Below are 17,481 nucleotides of genomic sequence, written 5' to 3' on the forward strand. Positions count from 1 at the left end.
CTGTTATTGTCCATGGAACTAAGACCAACCCAACTGCCAAGAGTGGGTTGAAGCTAAAAACTGCACGCCTGGAATTAAGTGATATGGCTTCACAGGTTCTCTCTACTAGGTTTTGCTTCTCAATGGCAGTGATTGTCAAGTGGGATTGATTTTACCACCCAGGGGATATCTGACATTGTTTAGAGACATTTTTGATTTTTACCAACTGAAGGAGTGTTACTGCTAAGGATGCTATAAAAGAGCCTACCAGCCAAGGACAGCCCCACAACAAGAATTAATCAGCCTAATATGAAAAACGGTTCAACATCCTTTATAATCAGGGAAATGCAAATCAAAACCACATTGAGATACCACCTTACACCAGTAAGAATGACACATATCCAAAAAACTAGCAACAACAAATGTTGGCGAGGATGTGGTGAAAAAGGGATTCTCCTACATTGCTGGTGGCAGTGCAAACCACTATGGAAAGCTGTCTGGAGGTTCCTCAGTCTACTAAAAAAGGAGCTACCATACGACCCGGCAATTCCACTACTAGCGATCTACCCAAAGGACACAAAAACACTGATTCAAAAGAAAACCTGTACATCTATGTTTATTGCAGCACTATTTATAATAGGCAAAGCCTGGAAACAACCCAAATGCCCAAAAACAGATGACTGGATCAGGATGATGTGGTATATATACACACAATGGAATATTACTCAGCCATCAAAAAAGATAAACTCAGGTCATTCACAGAAATATGGATGGAGCTAGACGGAATTATGCTCAGTGAAATAAGCCAGAAGGAAAAAGAAAAATATTGGATGGTTTCACTTGTAGCAGGAATATAGGGAAACCAAATAAGACATCAGTATAAAAAAATATTAACAGTACAAAACACAACAAAGCAAAAACAGACAATTATAAATCAGACATACTGCAAGGAAGGAGAAGACTCAGAGGGAGGGAGGAAGGAGCACAGGGGACTGAGGTGATGGTGCACGAGTGCATTGGTGAAGGAAATTCTATAGGGACTACACTTGAGGGGTTGCGGGGAGGCAAATATTGTTTAAAAAAGAACAATGATGTAAAAAATAAAAAAATTATTAAAAAAAATAAAATCTTACTACTCTAAAAAGAAAAGGAAAAAGAAAAAGAAGTCAAGCAAAAAAAAAAAAAAAAAAAAAAAAAAAATCAGCCTAAAATGTCAATAATGCCAAGGTTAAGACCCTGGTCTAAGTTAAATTTGTTTCTTTATAAAATGCATCCTGGTGGGAGAAAACTGAGGATGGTTTTCTTTCTTAGAAGAAAAATTTAGCTATTTATATCCAATGGCATTAACGTAACAACTTAATGAGAAAAAGAAGAGCTGACATTATTTAGTTGGGTAAATTGCTTTTTATTACAATGTCTCAGTTGAACAACACAATGGACTAATCTCTAAAATACCCTACAATTCTAAAATTTTATGCTCTAAAAATATTTGAAGTAAAAAAAAAATAAAATTCATTCATAACAGAACAAATAAATATCAAAATTTTAGCAAGATAATATTTCTCATCCTCTTGGTTGGCAAAGCTTAAGAAAATGTTTATCATTGCAATAAAAAGGATATGGTAATTTTCTTGCTACATTCATTCAAGAATAATACCATGTAATCACGTCCGATATATGGAATGTTGGAGCCTCTCTCCAAATGCAGTCCTCTGACTTGTTTCCAAGATCTTTAGGTGATATGGTTGTGGTTCCCCAAGACATAGTGTTCACTTTCACTCTTCAGAGTTGAAGAAAGAATGCTATCTCATGATTTAGTTGTCCAAAGAGTCTCCTACCATCTCCCCCCTGTTCTTTAATAATATAAACATTAACTTGTCTTTGTGGAAAATTTTTTAAATGGGTAAAAGAAAATAGAAGTCCCCATACCTTGCTAGAGGGAATATAAATTGGAGTCATTATATTTTACACTTAAGAGAAGTGAAAGGCATACAAGGGCATTTTCTGAGGCTTCATTGTAATAGTAGTTGACTGATCTCAATATAATTAACCAGCAACAGAGACCGACTACGTAAACTGTGGTAAATACACACAATTAGATACCATGTGGCCATTAAACACACACAAAGCACGAGAGAGGTCTAAGTCTTAACAACGAAATGTCTCTAGACTTTAAGATTATGAAAACAGTATAAATAAATCTATAAATGTTCAACTTTATCTTTCTGGAAGTATTTATAAGAAATGAATGGACATTTGCCTCCATGAAATGTTCAAACAACAGAGTTGGCAGACAGTTAGGAAGAAGACTTCCCACTTGTACCTTTTTTTACCCTTTGAATTAGGAACCATAAAAAAGCACCAGCTATTGAAGAATAACTGAAATTTAAAAAATAAAGCACCCACAGTCAATTTCCACCTAGGGATATCTATTATATTAAGGTCAAACTAGCTGAAATGTCAATTTCCAATGTCCAGACATTAACACAAAAGTCTTATACTAGGAACAAATAGACAAACCTGAAATATGGCACATCATGTTGTGGCTGAGGTATATGTTCTTCATTTATTTCAAATGATGAGTCTTCCTTTATTGGGAGGCCATTTGAATTTCTAGTAGTTTCATTTTTATTAAAGACAGGTTCTATAAAGAAAATATTGCACATAAATTTCCAAGCAGTAATTCCTAAAATAACACCCCCATAACAAGACTTTTTTTTTGGGGGGACCTTCAGTTTTTTCAATGCTGAATTTCAAAATTTTATTTCCGCCTAATAGATTTCATTCACATCTCCTCAAATGGGTGCCTCACTATTCTTTATCTCTTCAAATTTACATTTAAACCCCCCCTTCTCAGTTTGTACTTTTTATTCTCATTTTTTCTTTAGAATGTCTTTCCCCATGCTTTCCCATCTTTTCTCACTTGTGGTAACATTCCTGAATCATATGCAAATAGACTAAACAAATCTCTGATGAATCATTATCCAGAAAACAGCTGAAATTTAGTTAAAATACCATACCTTTATTGTCCAAAGGACACTGTAATTTACTTGAATATTGATGTACTGTCTTGGTAGAGTAAGTTTTAGTTTTTTGTGCCAAAATTTCTTTTGCTGCTTCTTGAGTCTTATCACTAAAAACAACAGCAAATATATACTTCATGAAACATGAGCCCTATATCTCTATTTAAAGGATTTCAAAATAATGCTTATTTTTTTTAAACCTGGGATAAAATAGAAATGTTTCTATCTTTTTAAAAATATGTCTATTCTGGAGAGAAAAAAAAATCAAAAACCTATGTAGTAGAAATATCCATCTTTCCTAATTATAATGAAATCCAAAGATTTTAAAGATCTCTTAATAGAACATAAGCACTTAGTAGTCTTGGAGGTTGCTGAGTAGTTTCTAGTGTATTTGCCACTAGTCAGTCTTTACAAAACAACTTTGCCTTTTCTTTTACAGATTTCAACTGATTGTCCCCACCCTCCTCATTGCAAGTTAATAATTTTTCTTTAGAGGTAGTTTTTTCTAAAGTAATACTCAGCAAAAAAGCACAAACAAAAGTCCAAACCATGTCTAAACTATAGAGTTATAGCAATCTCTTCTTTCTAAAAATGTACTTCTAAGTGAAAATAAATTCACTTATTAAAATCCAAAGGAAAAAAAATCCCCAGAATCCCAAACTGTGCCATGAAAATAATAATATATTAAAATATCAAAACTATTAAATCCATTATTGCAGCCTTCTGAAGACAAAATCTGCATGATTTATAATCCACATAGTTTACTAACTAATAAGTTCTAAAAAGCACAGGCCAAAGCTAAGAAAAGCATTTGCTGTTCTTCATCTCAGCAAGGAGTTCGTTATTAACATTACATTCTTACACTTCTGTCTTCAAAGGGGTCCAGGTGTAACTGGGTGTCAAAAAAGCATCAGCACTTCTGGGAGTCATAGGTGTTACTTGGTAGTTCTTCAGGCCATCGAGCGGCTGAAACATAAAATCTTTTGGTGCGAAGGAATTCTTCCCTTTCATTTTTGCAGAGTTTGTCTTAGGTAAGTTTTCCAGTTTTGACAAGACTCCATCCGTTCCATTTGTTGTATTGGTAGTTGAATGCAAAGTATTTTCTTCACTATCAACTTTAAAAGAAATGACCTAAATGTAAGTAAAAAGAATAGAGTGAGAATTTTTCTTTTGTGGATATATATTCAACCAATTTTTACAGATCTCAAAATGTGTCAGTTGAGAAATATGTCCCCTGTACAAGAATTCAAGACATACAAAGAAATACAATTAAATGTATAGATGGAATTAGAAGACCAGCTATATTAAGCCATTACTATGAGCCAGAAAAAGAAAAAAAAAAAAAAATCCTTATTAAAGAACTAAATAATAATTTTTGGATATTACAACAAATTATATGAAAACTAAGGTGCAAATTAACCTAAGGTGTAAACTAAGGCATATAAATCTTTTTGCTTAAATCATGTTGACAATTACAATAGTTGGAAATCTAATTAATTTATTGGATGAGTACTATTGTCAAGGATGAAATCCTTTTTTAAAATAACCTTGATTATAAGTAATCAGATGAGGAAAAAAACTTTTCAGTATGACACAGTAAGACTAGCCATAGAAGGTGTATGGCATTTTTCTGTTCCCAGTTAATTGCCACATTTTAAAAGATATAATTGACATATAACATTGTATTCTTTTCAAATGAACCACACATATGACTCAATATGTGTACATAATGCAAAATGATCACCACAGTAAGTCTAGTTAATATCTAGCATCACCACAGTTACAAATATTTTCTTGTGATGAAAACGTTAAAGATTTACTTTCTAAGCAGCTTTCAAAAAATACGCTATTAACAATAGTTACAGGTGTCCATAGCTGTTTCTAAATTATTTTTCTCTGTCTTCTATTAACCTGATTATATTTTCTTTACTTATACAGATTTGAAGACAAGATATCTGAAATACAAGGGTAAATCCTCTTGATATGTCATTACGGTTCAAGAGGATTTAACATACATGTAGGTTAACTTCTTAAAGTAATTCTGTATGCTTAACTTCAACTTTATGAAAGTAGCAATGAGATTTTCAAAGTAGCTAGAAATAAACATGTTTATACTCTACCTTGTCAGATTCTCCTTCTATTTTTTTGGCAGGTATTCCTTTATTTGGTGACTTACTTTCTGCTTCTAAAATAAAAATATGACATCCATTTTAACTAGATAGAAAAAGCTGCACTATCACTGCCATGGCCTGAGTTCAATCCCCAGCCAGGGAGCTAACCTACACATGGTGAGGCAGACCTCTCCTGTCTGCCCCACTGTCCCCCTTAGAAGTGTATTCCTATAAATCCACCTGTTTTGCTCCCCACTTTATCTCTGGTGAATAATCTCAACCCTTGCACCTCCAATCTACACCCTAGTTCATCTATGCAAATATAAATCAGATAAAATAAAATCACCATGGTGTACTCTTAAAAACAAAAGTACTAGGAAGTTTGGGGAAAGAAAAAGGCATCAACAGGAATGTGTCTCAAACAACTTTATGGTTAAAAGGCATTATAAAATGGGGTAAAATGTAAAATCTCCTGCCAAGTATATACCATCTGTTTTCAAAATGAAACAAAAGCATTAAAGTATTTTTACCTTTTACCTCTGAATATCAAAATATCAAGAACATTTATTACAGAAAATTAGGAAAATAAAGAAAAGCACAATGAACAATTTAAAAAAAATTACATTACAGAGTAATCATATCATGGTACATTTCCCCAGTTCATTTCTATGTTCACATAGTCACATACTATTTTTTTAAACTGTGATCATATGGTTTGGAATGAGACCCGATTTTCTTTGCCCATTTAGTATATCAGGAACCATGTGATTAAACTTTCTTCTACATTGTTCTTAAATGGTTACACTGTATTCCATCAGTGGATTGACCTTAGTTAATTTGGGCCATTCATTTTTCACTTTGAAGCACTGCTTATGCCAATTCAGGTACTTCAACATTTGAACACCTATTATTTGCTAACTGGATGTGGTAGAGATAACAAAACCTACCTTCAGGAATTGAAATCTCCTTTTTTCTTCTCCTACTCAAAAAAATACATGACAATTCAAAAACTTAAATATTAAAAAAAAAAAAAACTAAAGCACCTCTAATTTAGTCACTGATCAAGAAATAGTCTTACTGATAGTAGCTCTTGTGATAGGCCTTCCTGTTGTAGTGGATGAGACTGTTTTTACAGTCTGCATTGCTGCTTGAGTAGCCGATCGAGTCATTCTCATCGATGTGGGCACTACTGGTTGTATAGCTGTGGGGAAAAAAAAGTCAGAATCAAATGCTTTTTGAAATCATTAAATTATTGTTGTGGCAGCATCAGAACTATAACAATTGCTAATATCCATACCTTTTTTCTCTTTTTCCAACACTTTCTTTTCAGAAGTTTTTCTTTGACCAGGTCTGACTGCCCGAACATTGCTCCCATTATTAATCTGTTTAAAAGATCATGTATTTAAATATATGTAATTAATTTAGCTATATAATGAATAAACTACCACATTTTTAAGTCTATAAATTACCCTCATCTGAACTCTGACAATTATAAATGACCCGGCAAAAAAATCCACTACCCCAAATAAAATGAGATAAGAAAAAAAGCTTTCCATTATATAAATTTTCTTAAAAGCTTCTTTAGAACTCTAGAATTCAGGGGGAAAAAATGTGGGGAGTGCATGAAGCATGTGCACATACGGAGATGTGAAGTTGTATTCTTAAACAGTTGGCAGATCAACAAAATTTGGGAGAAAAATTAGAAAGCACTATAATTTAAGCTACTAAAAGATAGCTGACTATATATCACCTGAGTCCTTAAACACATTAAACGAGTTTTCACCTCAAGAACTTTGAATTTTACCTAAAAAAATTCTTCTCTTGGGTGGAAAGTTCTTTCCCCTGGTTCACTCTTCCACTCAAAGACTTCATGCAAAATGCTACTATTTCAGTGAGATTCCCCTGCCAAAATTGGCGCTATCTGAGTCAAACTGTATGACACCCAGCTGGTGTCCAGAGTATTGCATTTGAGTGAACCCCCGCCCCACCTTAGAAATTGGTACCAGAATGATTTATTGCCCATCAAAATTCTACCCAATAACTACTTAGGTACTCTCCATCTCCCTTAAAAAAAAAAATCTCCATAATGCTTATGACTCTCTGATATTCTACATACTTATTTTATTGCCTGTCTCTCATGTAAACTCCATGAAAACAGGGAATTTTGTTTGTTTTGTTTATTACTATACCCAAGAGCTTAGAGCAACATAATAATTAACTAAAAAAATTAGTGAATATATGAAACTTAGCTTCCTTACCAAATAAAGTAGCAAAGTAATTCCCACCTTGCCCATTAAACTTTATTTTAGTAAACCTCCTACTAACACTATCCATACTAGTGTTTTGAGGACCCATGATGACATGGAATACATTAATAGAAGCCTAGTAAAAAATAAGTGTGACACAAAGATGAATTTTGGAATCACTCTCATAAGGAATATTTCATTAGCATTTAGTCAAAATTGCTGTCACCAAACCAATAAGAATTAGGTATAATATTAATATAGTAAACTAATCACTATCATTGAAGCTGATAATAGATTTTAAAAGAATTTGTTTACCAAGAAAAAAAGTACAATTTGTCATTTTGTAACAATGGTGTACTAGCAACTATACCTTAGTTTGTTCCATTTGCTCTTTGGCCTTTGACCTTGTAATCAGTACAGAAGATTGAACAGCCTTAAAAAGAGTCAAAATGAAAAGAAAATTTAAAAAAATGAACTGTCGAGTTTACTTCCATGTTTCATTAAGAAATAAAGTTTTCATTTAAAGCTAAATTTTATTTTTTTTAAAGGATTTATTCATTTATTTATTTATTTATGCATTCATTCATTCATTCATTTATTTATTTATTTATTTATTTATACATACAAGCACTGGGTACAGTCAGAAGCGCGGGAGGGTGAGAGAATTCACCAGAGCCAGAGCGGGGAGCAGAGCAGGCAGAAGGACCGAAGACACTGCTGAGGGGAGCAGCGGGCGGCAGGAGAGGTCTGCGTGCCATGCGGGACCCTCCTCCAGAGGCCAGGGAGCAGCCGGGGATCGAACCAGCGCTGCAGAGGCTGCGGGCAGCTTCGCAACCCAGCGCTCAACCGCTGCGCCACCGGGGAGGCCCTAAAGCTAAATTTTAGCCACGAGTGTCTGATTTCTGTCTACCAGAAGTTCTCTCTAGAATGCACTCTTTTTCATAATTTTATATGTCCTTATTGGAGGGTCTCTACAGCTTAACTGTCCACCTGTATTCTCAATATCATATCCTAAATACTCATCTTAGCATGGACCTCTATCCAGATTTCCAAATTTTTATCACCAACTGCCCTTTATTTAGATGGTCCAAACAGATTTTAAAAAAAGATTGCAGATTATAAATATGCACTTACTTAAACTTGTTCCTTTGCTTGCCTTCTATATCTCTTTTAGAAGCAGCATGCTTTAATAGTTGTTCAAAATAATATCATTAAAATCGTCATATATCTAACTCGTCAATTTCCTTTATTCCTCACCATCTGTAAAATTTACCTTTTAAGGTGTCTTACACCTAATTCTTTCTTTAAAACCCACTCCCCTAGCCCACTTGTCCTGTCTCACCTAACATGATAGTCTCACAAGCGGTCTTCCTATCTATAAATGCTTCTCTACCCAGACTATAATCTTCAAGTTCAGGGTACTCTTCCTGAATTATTAGTTTAACAATGATAATTTATAACTCTCCCTTGGCTATCCATATCCTACAGGATAATGCCAAATCTTTAGGCATTTTTCCACCTGGCTCTACTCACTTTCTTAGTTGTATCCTACCTCAACTTAGCTTTACCTATATCAAAAGCTGATTTTCATCACCTGAGCTACTATTAGATTATTACCACCTACTACCAACTAGTTAAGTGAATAAAGGGGAAACGGTTATTTAAGCTCAATGAAAATTTCATTTAAAAAGAATTATTCAGGCCTCCCCGATGGCGCAAAAGTTGAGCGTTGGGCTGCGAGGCTGCGCACGGCCTCTGCAGCGCCGGTTCGATCCCCGGCTGCTCCCCGGCCACGGGAGGAGGGTCCCACATGGCGCGCAGACCTCTCCTGCCGCCCACTGCTCCCCTCAGCAGTGTGCTTCAGTCCTTCTGTCTGCTCTGCTCCCCACTCTGGCTCTGGTGGGTTCTCTCTCACTCTCCTGTGCTTCTGACTGTACCCAGTGCTTGTATAAATAAATAAATAAATCTTTAAAAAAAAAAAAAAAAAAAGAATTATTCCTCTATGAAGTTATGATACTAAATTTACCTTTTTTGGTTCAGCTTTCACCGCATTCTTGTTTGATAAAAGAAAAACAGGCTTATCAGGTCTAAAACGACCTACTTTAAATACTCCTTGTTTAGCTTTCTCTCTCTGCTCTTTCAGTTTTTGAAGTTGCTTTTCTTCTTTGTATCTTTGGAGCATTTGTTTTCGTAGATCACCTAAAACAATTTTAATTGACCCAAGGGGGGGGGGAAAGACAGTACATAAAATGTTTCACATAAAAAGTTATGTAAGTATCTAAAATATCATTTTGTCCAACTTCAAATACTGATAAGAAATGCTTTTGTTAATTCCTAATGTGGTAGCTACAAGTATTTCAACTCCTATTTTAAGCACCTCTTAAAAAAGATATTTTTCTTTTATAACCACACCACCATTATCACAGCTAACAAATTTAGAATTCTGTACTATCTACAGGGACCAAATTTAAACTTCCTTGTTTCAGACAACTCTTTTTTAAATCATTGGTTTATTCAGTAAGAACCAAGCAAGATCCATGCTTTTTATTTGGCTACGTTTTAAGTCTCTTGATCTCAAACAGATTCTCTCTTCTCATGCCATTCTCTTGTTGACAAGATAGTCAGCTGTCCAACAGTGTACCCTACATAGGTATGTTCGCTTCCTTATGTTTTTCACTCACTCCTCTAGCCTTCATGTTTTCTATAACCAGGTTATTATATCTAAGGGTTTGACTAGACTCAAATTCAACTTTTGGTGCAAGAGTAGGACCCAAGTGATGCTGCTATTCTCTTGAATCCATCCCAATCTGGCTTTCAATCCCTGAACTTCATCTACCAAAACTATTATCAAGATAACCACTGACCTCCACAGTGATAAAGTTCAAATTCTCACTTCTAATATCACTTGACCTGACAAACATCACTGACATTTAATCAGTCTCCCCTCCTTGATTTGCCTGTTTCACTTGGTGAAATTTCTAGGATAACACACTCTTCTGCTTATCCTCTTACTTTGTATTTTATCTCAGTTCTTTGTTAGTTTTCCCCTCATAGCTGCTTTCCAAACACCACCTGTAATTCCTGAAATTTTATCCCTAGTTCAGACGTCTCTCTTAAAACTCATCTTGTATATCTAACTTTTCATCATCTGTTCTTGCATGTCTTATAGTGATAGGGGCTAGGGAGGAGGAGTAGATCAAGTGAGACACTAAGCTGGCACGGTAGGAAATGTGCACATACATATTGCTTATGGCCTGTCTTCTCCGAGTTAATTTTCCAGCCATGGACACGTCTGCAGGAGTCTGGGGAGCCAGTGTTATGTGACCACCAGCCTCAGCACAGTGGGACGAGCATGAGGCCAGGTGTCCAGGAGGGCGATAAGGAGCTCCGGAGGCTGAACATCACAATCTCCGGGCAGCAGTGAAGACCTGCTTACTGCTGAACTCTCTTTATTCAACTCACTATAAAAAGGCAGCTGGAAATGAAATGTTAAGGTGGTTTCTTTGGGGTGTTACCACCCTCCCCGCCAATCTTCCAGATTGCTGGCTGTCTGACTGAAGCACACTTCAAAGATTCAATTCCTGTCTCTACTTTATTAGCATTCAGTGGTGTCAGGTAGCCCAAATTCCGATTTTCTGGTTATAATAGGCATCTCAAATTCAACATATCCAAGCCTGAACTCTTAATATTAAGAGTTCTTAAAAACCTCTTAAATCCAAATCCAAAATCTGTTCCTCTATCAAGCCTTCTACAAATTAGTAAATGGCCACGCCATACTTTTGTTCAGACAAAACACCTTCAAATCGCCCCCTCTCCTCTTTATCAACCTACATCCAATGCACTTGGAAAATCTTTTTGGTTCAAACCTTGAAATATATTCAGAAAGCAGCTACTTGTCTTTGCTGCTACCACACTAATCAACTAATTATGTAATGAAAATAAATGACTGCAATAGTCTCCTAACTGGTCTCCTTTATCCCTGCTTTATTTCACTGTAAGCTAGCTTCAAGAGCCTATTATATAAACACAAGTAAACAGAAATCCACTGACTGCTGGTTAAATGAAAAAGTCATTTTCCAGTTCTCTTCTTCTTTCCCTGTAGCATCCCTTGCCTTCTAACACACATTATTGTGTTTTTATCTTTTCTGAGATCATCCCTTTCTTCTTTAGTTGGTTCTTTCCTTCCTAATGACCCCACAACTTTTTGGACAAACTGCAAGGATGAATCCTTCAACTCTTCTAAGAAATGTTTCCATTGGTGAAGTATCCTTATTTCATATATTCTTCTATCAGTTCTATTTTTATGTCCCCTGTCAGTTTATCTTATCATCATTTAGCTCCAGAAGTAAGAACTTTAAGATTTCTATAACACAATATAGATTAATAAACTGTCATAATGCTATGTAAGTGAATGGTTTTAGCCTAGTTTGGGAATTTCACAACCTTTGCCTTAAATAGACAGCAGAAATTAGTTGTAGAAAACACCAAATTATTAAGAATATTTCGAAACGCCATTCTTTTGGTCAGGGCTTTTTTTTTTTTTTTTTTTTAAATCCCAGGTATTAAAACAATCTTTATTCACTCTACAAAGCACTTAAAATTACAATAGACCTTTACTTACTTGACTTGCTATTGGTCTTTTGTGGAATAAACTCTTGAGATGTCTCATTTAACTCAAGACTTCTCCCTTCCAAGATTGGAATGTTGACATCTTTCAAACCAAAGTGTCTATTGCGTTCATATTCCTTATGTCTGTTTTCTTTCTGAGATAGTGATTTTCTGTGAGCAATTTTAGTTCTAATCATTTCAGAGCTTAAATCCTTTCTGTAGCGACCAATAAAATGTGAAGACGACATCCTGTCAAGGAAAAGAGACCAAATGACAAATTTTCATTCTATTATTTAAAAAATTTTCCAGTTCACCTCCTGTCCCTTCGCAGAGTCTCCTGAAATAAAAATATTAAAATACAAAATTGAGTAAATATGTGACATTGAATAATGGGAAAGATATTATCAAAAGAGAAGAAACTACAACCTATTTGGGGGGGCTCTAAGTAGAAATCTGCTGGACAGATGAACTGAAGCCCAGGAAGCTATAGTCCAGAATATAGATAAGAGGATCTGTCTTACCACTGAGAACATTGCAAAATTAAAGAGTATGAAGGTGAAAATAGGGAACGTAAGTAAAGGATAGAACAGTTTGCTTAACCTTCCCCCGGTGATGAACACAGGCTGCCAGTCATATTTTCCTGAAACCAAAAACAAACAAAACCAAACAAACCAAAACCAGAAATCAAAATGTATGAGACACCTATTAGACATGTAAGGATGATATACAGGCAATTGCATATCAGTTTGTACTTGTGAAGGCAAAATAAAATTTAGTTTTATCATGTAAGAAAATCATATAATTTACTTAGCACATGCCCTTTTCTTAGAAAGAGCCTTGAGAATGTATTCAAGCCACACAAGAGAGAAGGACAAAAAAGATGTCATAGGCCCCAAGCAAGCATGGATCAAACTGAGGAAAAGAATAAATAGAAAGCCTAAGGGGTCATCCATACAGCTGACATAAAGAACAGCCAGGCCAAAGTGGAGGAAGAAGACTGGTTCTCCAGAAAAAATGTTCTGGCAACTTAAAATAAAAATTTTAAATTGAACTTAGGGATTTGACTTAATGGCATGGAAAACAAAAGCAAAAATTAACAAATAGGACTACATCAAACTAAAAACTTTCTGCCATTAAAAAAACCAATCACCAAAACAAAAAAGCAGTCTACTAAATGGGAGAAGAAATTTGCAAATCATACATTTGACAGAGGATTAATAGCCAAGATATATAAGCACTCATACAACTTAAAAAAACCCAATTAAAAAATGGGCAGACCCCCTCCACCCCTACCTCAAAAAAGGGCAGAGACGCTGAATAAAATTTCTCCAAAGTCAACAGGTATATGGAAAGATGTTCATTCTTACTGATTATTAGTGAGATGCAAAATAGGATATAGTGAAAAGGGAGGTCTCATGCATTGCTGGTGGGAATGTAAATGGGTGTTAGCCACTACAGGAAACAGTATGGCAAATTTCTCAAAAAATTAAGACTAGAATTACTCTATGGTCCAGTCATCCCACTTTTGGGTATTTATCTGAAGAATATGAAAACACTAATGGATAAAGATGCGGCATATATACACAGTGGACCACTACCAAGCTATAAAAATACATGAACTTTTTTTGAACTCTCCTGCACTGTTGGTGGGAGTGCAAACTGGTCCAACCACTATGGAGAGCTGTGTGGAGATTTCTTGACCTACTAAACATAGAGCTTCCATATGATCCAGCAATTCCACTACTAGGTATTTACACAAAGGACACAGAAACATCAATTCCAAAGAGCACCTGCACCCCTATGTTTATAGCAGCACTGTTTACAATAGCTAAGCTTTGGAAACAACCCAAATGCCCAAAAATAGATGACTGGATCAAGAAGATGTGGTACATATACACCATGGAATATTACTCAGCATTCAAAAAAGATAAGCACATGCAATTTGCAGCAACATGGATGGAGCTGGAAGGGAAATGCTCAGCGAAATAAGCCAGAAAGAAAAAGAAAAGTACCGGATGGTCTCATAGCAGGAATCTAGAAAACTTAAATAAGGGACCAGGAAAAAGAATAACTATAAGAAAGTAAAAATCAAAATCAACAAACAACTATGAACCAGAGACACTCTATGGGGGGTGGGGGGGGGGAGGGGCGGGATTGGGGTCAAAATAAGGGGTTCACAATTGTAAGGGGAATATAAAAATAAAATTCATAATAAAAAAAAATACATGAACTTGTGTCATTTGGGACAGCGTGGATAGACCCTGAAAGGATTATGCTAAGTGAAACAAATCGAAAGGATTATGCCAAGTGAAACAAATCAGACGTAGAAAGACAAATATAATCTCATTCCTAGGTGGAAGATAAAGAACGCAGACTTAAAATTCTCTTAACAGTGATGGTGACCAGGCGGGAAGGGGATTAGAGGATGGATAAAACTAGTTGGGAGGAGCACTGAATCAGTGGTATGATGGCGGATGGCAACCTACTAGTGATCTCAATCGTATATACAGATGTCGAAATATCAAGTTGTATACCTGAAACTCATGCAATGTCATAACAGATGTTAGCACCCTTAAAACTTGGTTTAATTCTTTAAAGAAAACGTACGTATTACTTACTTTAAAACTACAGCTAGCACCATACACAGTAGAGACAAAGCTCCCTCTTTACTGAAGGCATATTTAATGATCACAGTAACCCCAGAAGGTAGTTACAACGCTCGCGTGCTACAGGTGAGCTCAATGAACTGCCCACAGCGGCACAATTAACGCTGGGGCTGGCATCACAAGCCAGGCAGCTGGCATCTCACCCACAGCGAAGTTCCCTTGAGCTGACTGCTGTTTCCTCGGGCTTGGAAGCCTACAGTGCCTTCGTCTTGCTTGCCCAGAGGTTCCAACCCGGGCGTTTTCGGCTCTCCGGGCCTCCGGGAGGATGTAAGCCACTGAACGTCCGGGCGAAGGGGGCTAACCGGCCCCAGCTGCAGTACTGCCCCGCCCCAAAGTCCAGTCACGAGCGGGCGGGAGACGCCACTACGGGCCCTGGCACCCCCGACCTGCTCGCCCGGAAGGCAGTGCCCGCGGCTCGGCGGGGACAGGCAGGGAGAGGCCGGAGGAGCCTCCCAAGGGCGGCGTCCCGCCGGCAGCGGCAAGTCCCCAGGCCGTCTGGACCTTCTAGAAGGAAGCGGGCCGGCGCCCTCCCTCCCGCGCCCCGGCCCCCACCTACCTGAGGCCGCCGCTGGCGTGAAGTTTCACCCAAACTAACAGGAAAGGCACCCTCCGGGCCGGCCGACGCCGGCGCTCCGCACCCGGCCCTCGGCAAATTCAAACTCGGCGCCCCGCGCCGCTGATTGGAGAGGCTTTAACCAAACTTCCGGGGAAGGTACACGCCCCTTCCCCTTGGATAAGGCTTGCGATTGGTTCGCTCCTCGCGCTGTTGGAATTGATTGAAAGGTGAGCCGTCGGTGCTCGCACACGGTTGGGTGTGAGCAAAGCAATGGGCGGGGCTGCGGCGGGATGGGGCGGGGCTGTGGGGCGCCCTGGGGCCCCGCCCGCGGCGGGAGTCTGGGAGGGCGTGGGGGCGGGCGTGGCAGCCCCCGACGCGAGTCCGCCGGAGCTGCCAGGGCGTCTTCGGTAGTGGAGAAGGGCAAGGGGACGCGGGGGGAAAGGAAGGCACCCAGTTTGCGGGACTTTTTAACGTCTTTATTTCATCATAAAAATCGAGCGAAGGGCCTCCCAGGTGGCGCAAGGGGTTAAGACGCAACCTGTGAAGCTGTCCGTGATCTCTGCAGCACGAGTTCGATCCCCGGCCAGCGAGATACCCACATGGCGCAGCAGACCTTTCCTGACGCCAGCTGCTCCCCTCAGCAGTGTATTTGACTCAGTCTGTTCTCTTCCCTGCTTTGTCTCTGGTGAATCCTCTCACCGCCCCCCCACCCCCCCTCCTGTACCGCAGTTCTTGTATGCATAAATAAATAAATCTTTAAAAAAAAAATTGAGCGAAGCTTTGGGATGTTTTCTTAACCTTTTAAAGAAAGGGCTTACCACTCCAAGTTTCTCCCTGCAGTTTGGTGTTTTCCACGTCACTAATTTTTTTTTCTTTTTCCACTCCCATTTTTAAAAATTGACATAAAGTTTAAATACAAGGAAAAGCATAGTTTCTTAAGTGTACACTTTGGTAAGTTTTGCTAAACGTAAACAGCTGTCATCACCAGCATTCAGGATATAGAGTATTTCCATCACCCAGGCATTCTCTTATAGCCTTCTAACTGTTATAGGACAGGGAGAGGGGCAGCCCAAGCCCCGCAAACCTGCCTGTTCTAAATGGGTTCTGCCATCCACCGCATCAACACAAAACATATGAGACTTTAATGGGAAGGAACTTTAATAAAACTAGGAAACAATACAGGAAAGGCAAAGAATCTAGTTTCTAAATCAAGCACCCAAAGTTACCCGTCCCCTCCTGGGTAAAACTCCATCCATATGGGATTGGCCCAGAACAAGAACCCAAAGCCTGCTGCAAGTCTAAAGCATCTTCCAGTGGGGACCCACAGAAAAGGGTCAGAAACAACCAGACAAGCCCGGAAGGAAAAGAGCAAAATCAACATCAAGATAAAAGCTGCCATTGTCACCTCCCCACGGGTCTCACCCACATCTGTGTCACCCAGTCCACGACCAAAAGACAAGTGCAGTTTCTTCACGTGTCTCTAGGCTCCATGCGCCTCCTCCAGGTCTGCTGGCTCCATCCTGCTTCCTTCCTCAGTCTCTTCTGCAGCTCCTCCTCTTCCTGCTCAGCTCCACCCTCCCTTGGGTGGGGCAGGGAACCTCCCCCTTTCCTGGGGACCACCCTGTTACATAACCTCCCACCACTTAGGCAACCATTTCTCTGATTCCTGTTGCTATAAAAATGAAGATGGGGCCTCCCTGGTGGCGCAAGGGGTTAAGAGGCAACCTATGAGGCAATCTGCAGCCTCTGCAGCAAGAGCTTGATCCCTGGCCAGGGAGCTAACCCACATGACACAGCAGACCTCTCCTGTCTTGCCCGCTACTCCTCTCAGCAGTATATTTCAGGTAGTCTGCCTGTTCTGCTCCCCACTCTGTCTCTGGTGAATCCTCTCACCAACCCCCCACCTCTGGCCTGTACCCCAGCTCTTGTATCCATAAATAAATAAATAATATTTCTTTTAAAAATGAAGGTGATAGGTACTCTCTCCTCTCTGCCTTTTTTTTTCTCAGTAGAATGTTTTGAGATCTATCCCTAGTTTGTGAGATTCAACAGTTGGTTGTTTTTATTGCTGAAAAGTATTCCATTGACTTCTTTATCCATTCACCTGTTTATTGACATTTGAATTTGAAAGGTCCATGCAGCAGGCTGCAATGCAAAAGCCTACCCAGAAGCCCACCTGGGGGGCAGGAATGGGGATACCTGCCTGGAGGACTCAGACAATGAGCCTCCCCCCTCCCGCTAGGAGTCTCTTCTCAGACAAAGAACCTCTACCTGCCCTACAAACTTTTCCCG

General features: G+C 38.5%; 1 protein-coding gene across 2 annotated transcripts in view; it reads right to left on the reverse strand.

Annotated features, from left to right (window-relative positions):
* DLGAP5 (DLG associated protein 5) overlaps positions 1–15,311 on the reverse strand; it is a 34,024-nt gene extending 18,713 nt beyond the window's left edge. Inside the window, exons 1-10 of one of the 2 annotated variants that reach the window (XM_037503388.2) lie at positions 15,190–15,311; positions 11,981–12,216; positions 9,386–9,558; positions 7,730–7,792; positions 6,411–6,495; positions 6,192–6,314; positions 5,123–5,187; positions 3,865–4,133; positions 3,000–3,112; positions 2,500–2,623 (exon numbers count right to left, since the gene is read on the reverse strand). In XM_037503388.2, coding sequence (XP_037359285.1) covers positions 2,500–2,623; positions 3,000–3,112; positions 3,865–4,133; positions 5,123–5,187; positions 6,192–6,314; positions 6,411–6,495; positions 7,730–7,792; positions 9,386–9,558; positions 11,981–12,215 — 1,250 coding nt within the window. In that variant the 5' untranslated portion in view covers position 12,216; positions 15,190–15,311. Of the gene's footprint in view, positions 1–2,499; positions 2,624–2,999; positions 3,113–3,864; positions 4,134–5,122; positions 5,188–6,191; positions 6,315–6,410; positions 6,496–7,729; positions 7,793–9,385; positions 9,559–11,980; positions 12,217–14,585; positions 14,974–15,189 lie in introns of those variants that run through there. The other variant, XM_037503387.2, reaches the window with a different exon arrangement.
* Positions 15,312–17,481: the final 2,170 nt, after the last annotated feature.

The sequence above is a fragment of the Talpa occidentalis genome, unplaced genomic scaffold (assembly GCF_014898055.3).
Source record: "Talpa occidentalis isolate TD23 unplaced genomic scaffold, MPIMG_talOcc4v2.1 talOcc4.11, whole genome shotgun sequence".
In the NCBI taxonomy this organism is placed as follows: Eukaryota; Metazoa; Chordata; class Mammalia; order Eulipotyphla; family Talpidae; genus Talpa; species Talpa occidentalis.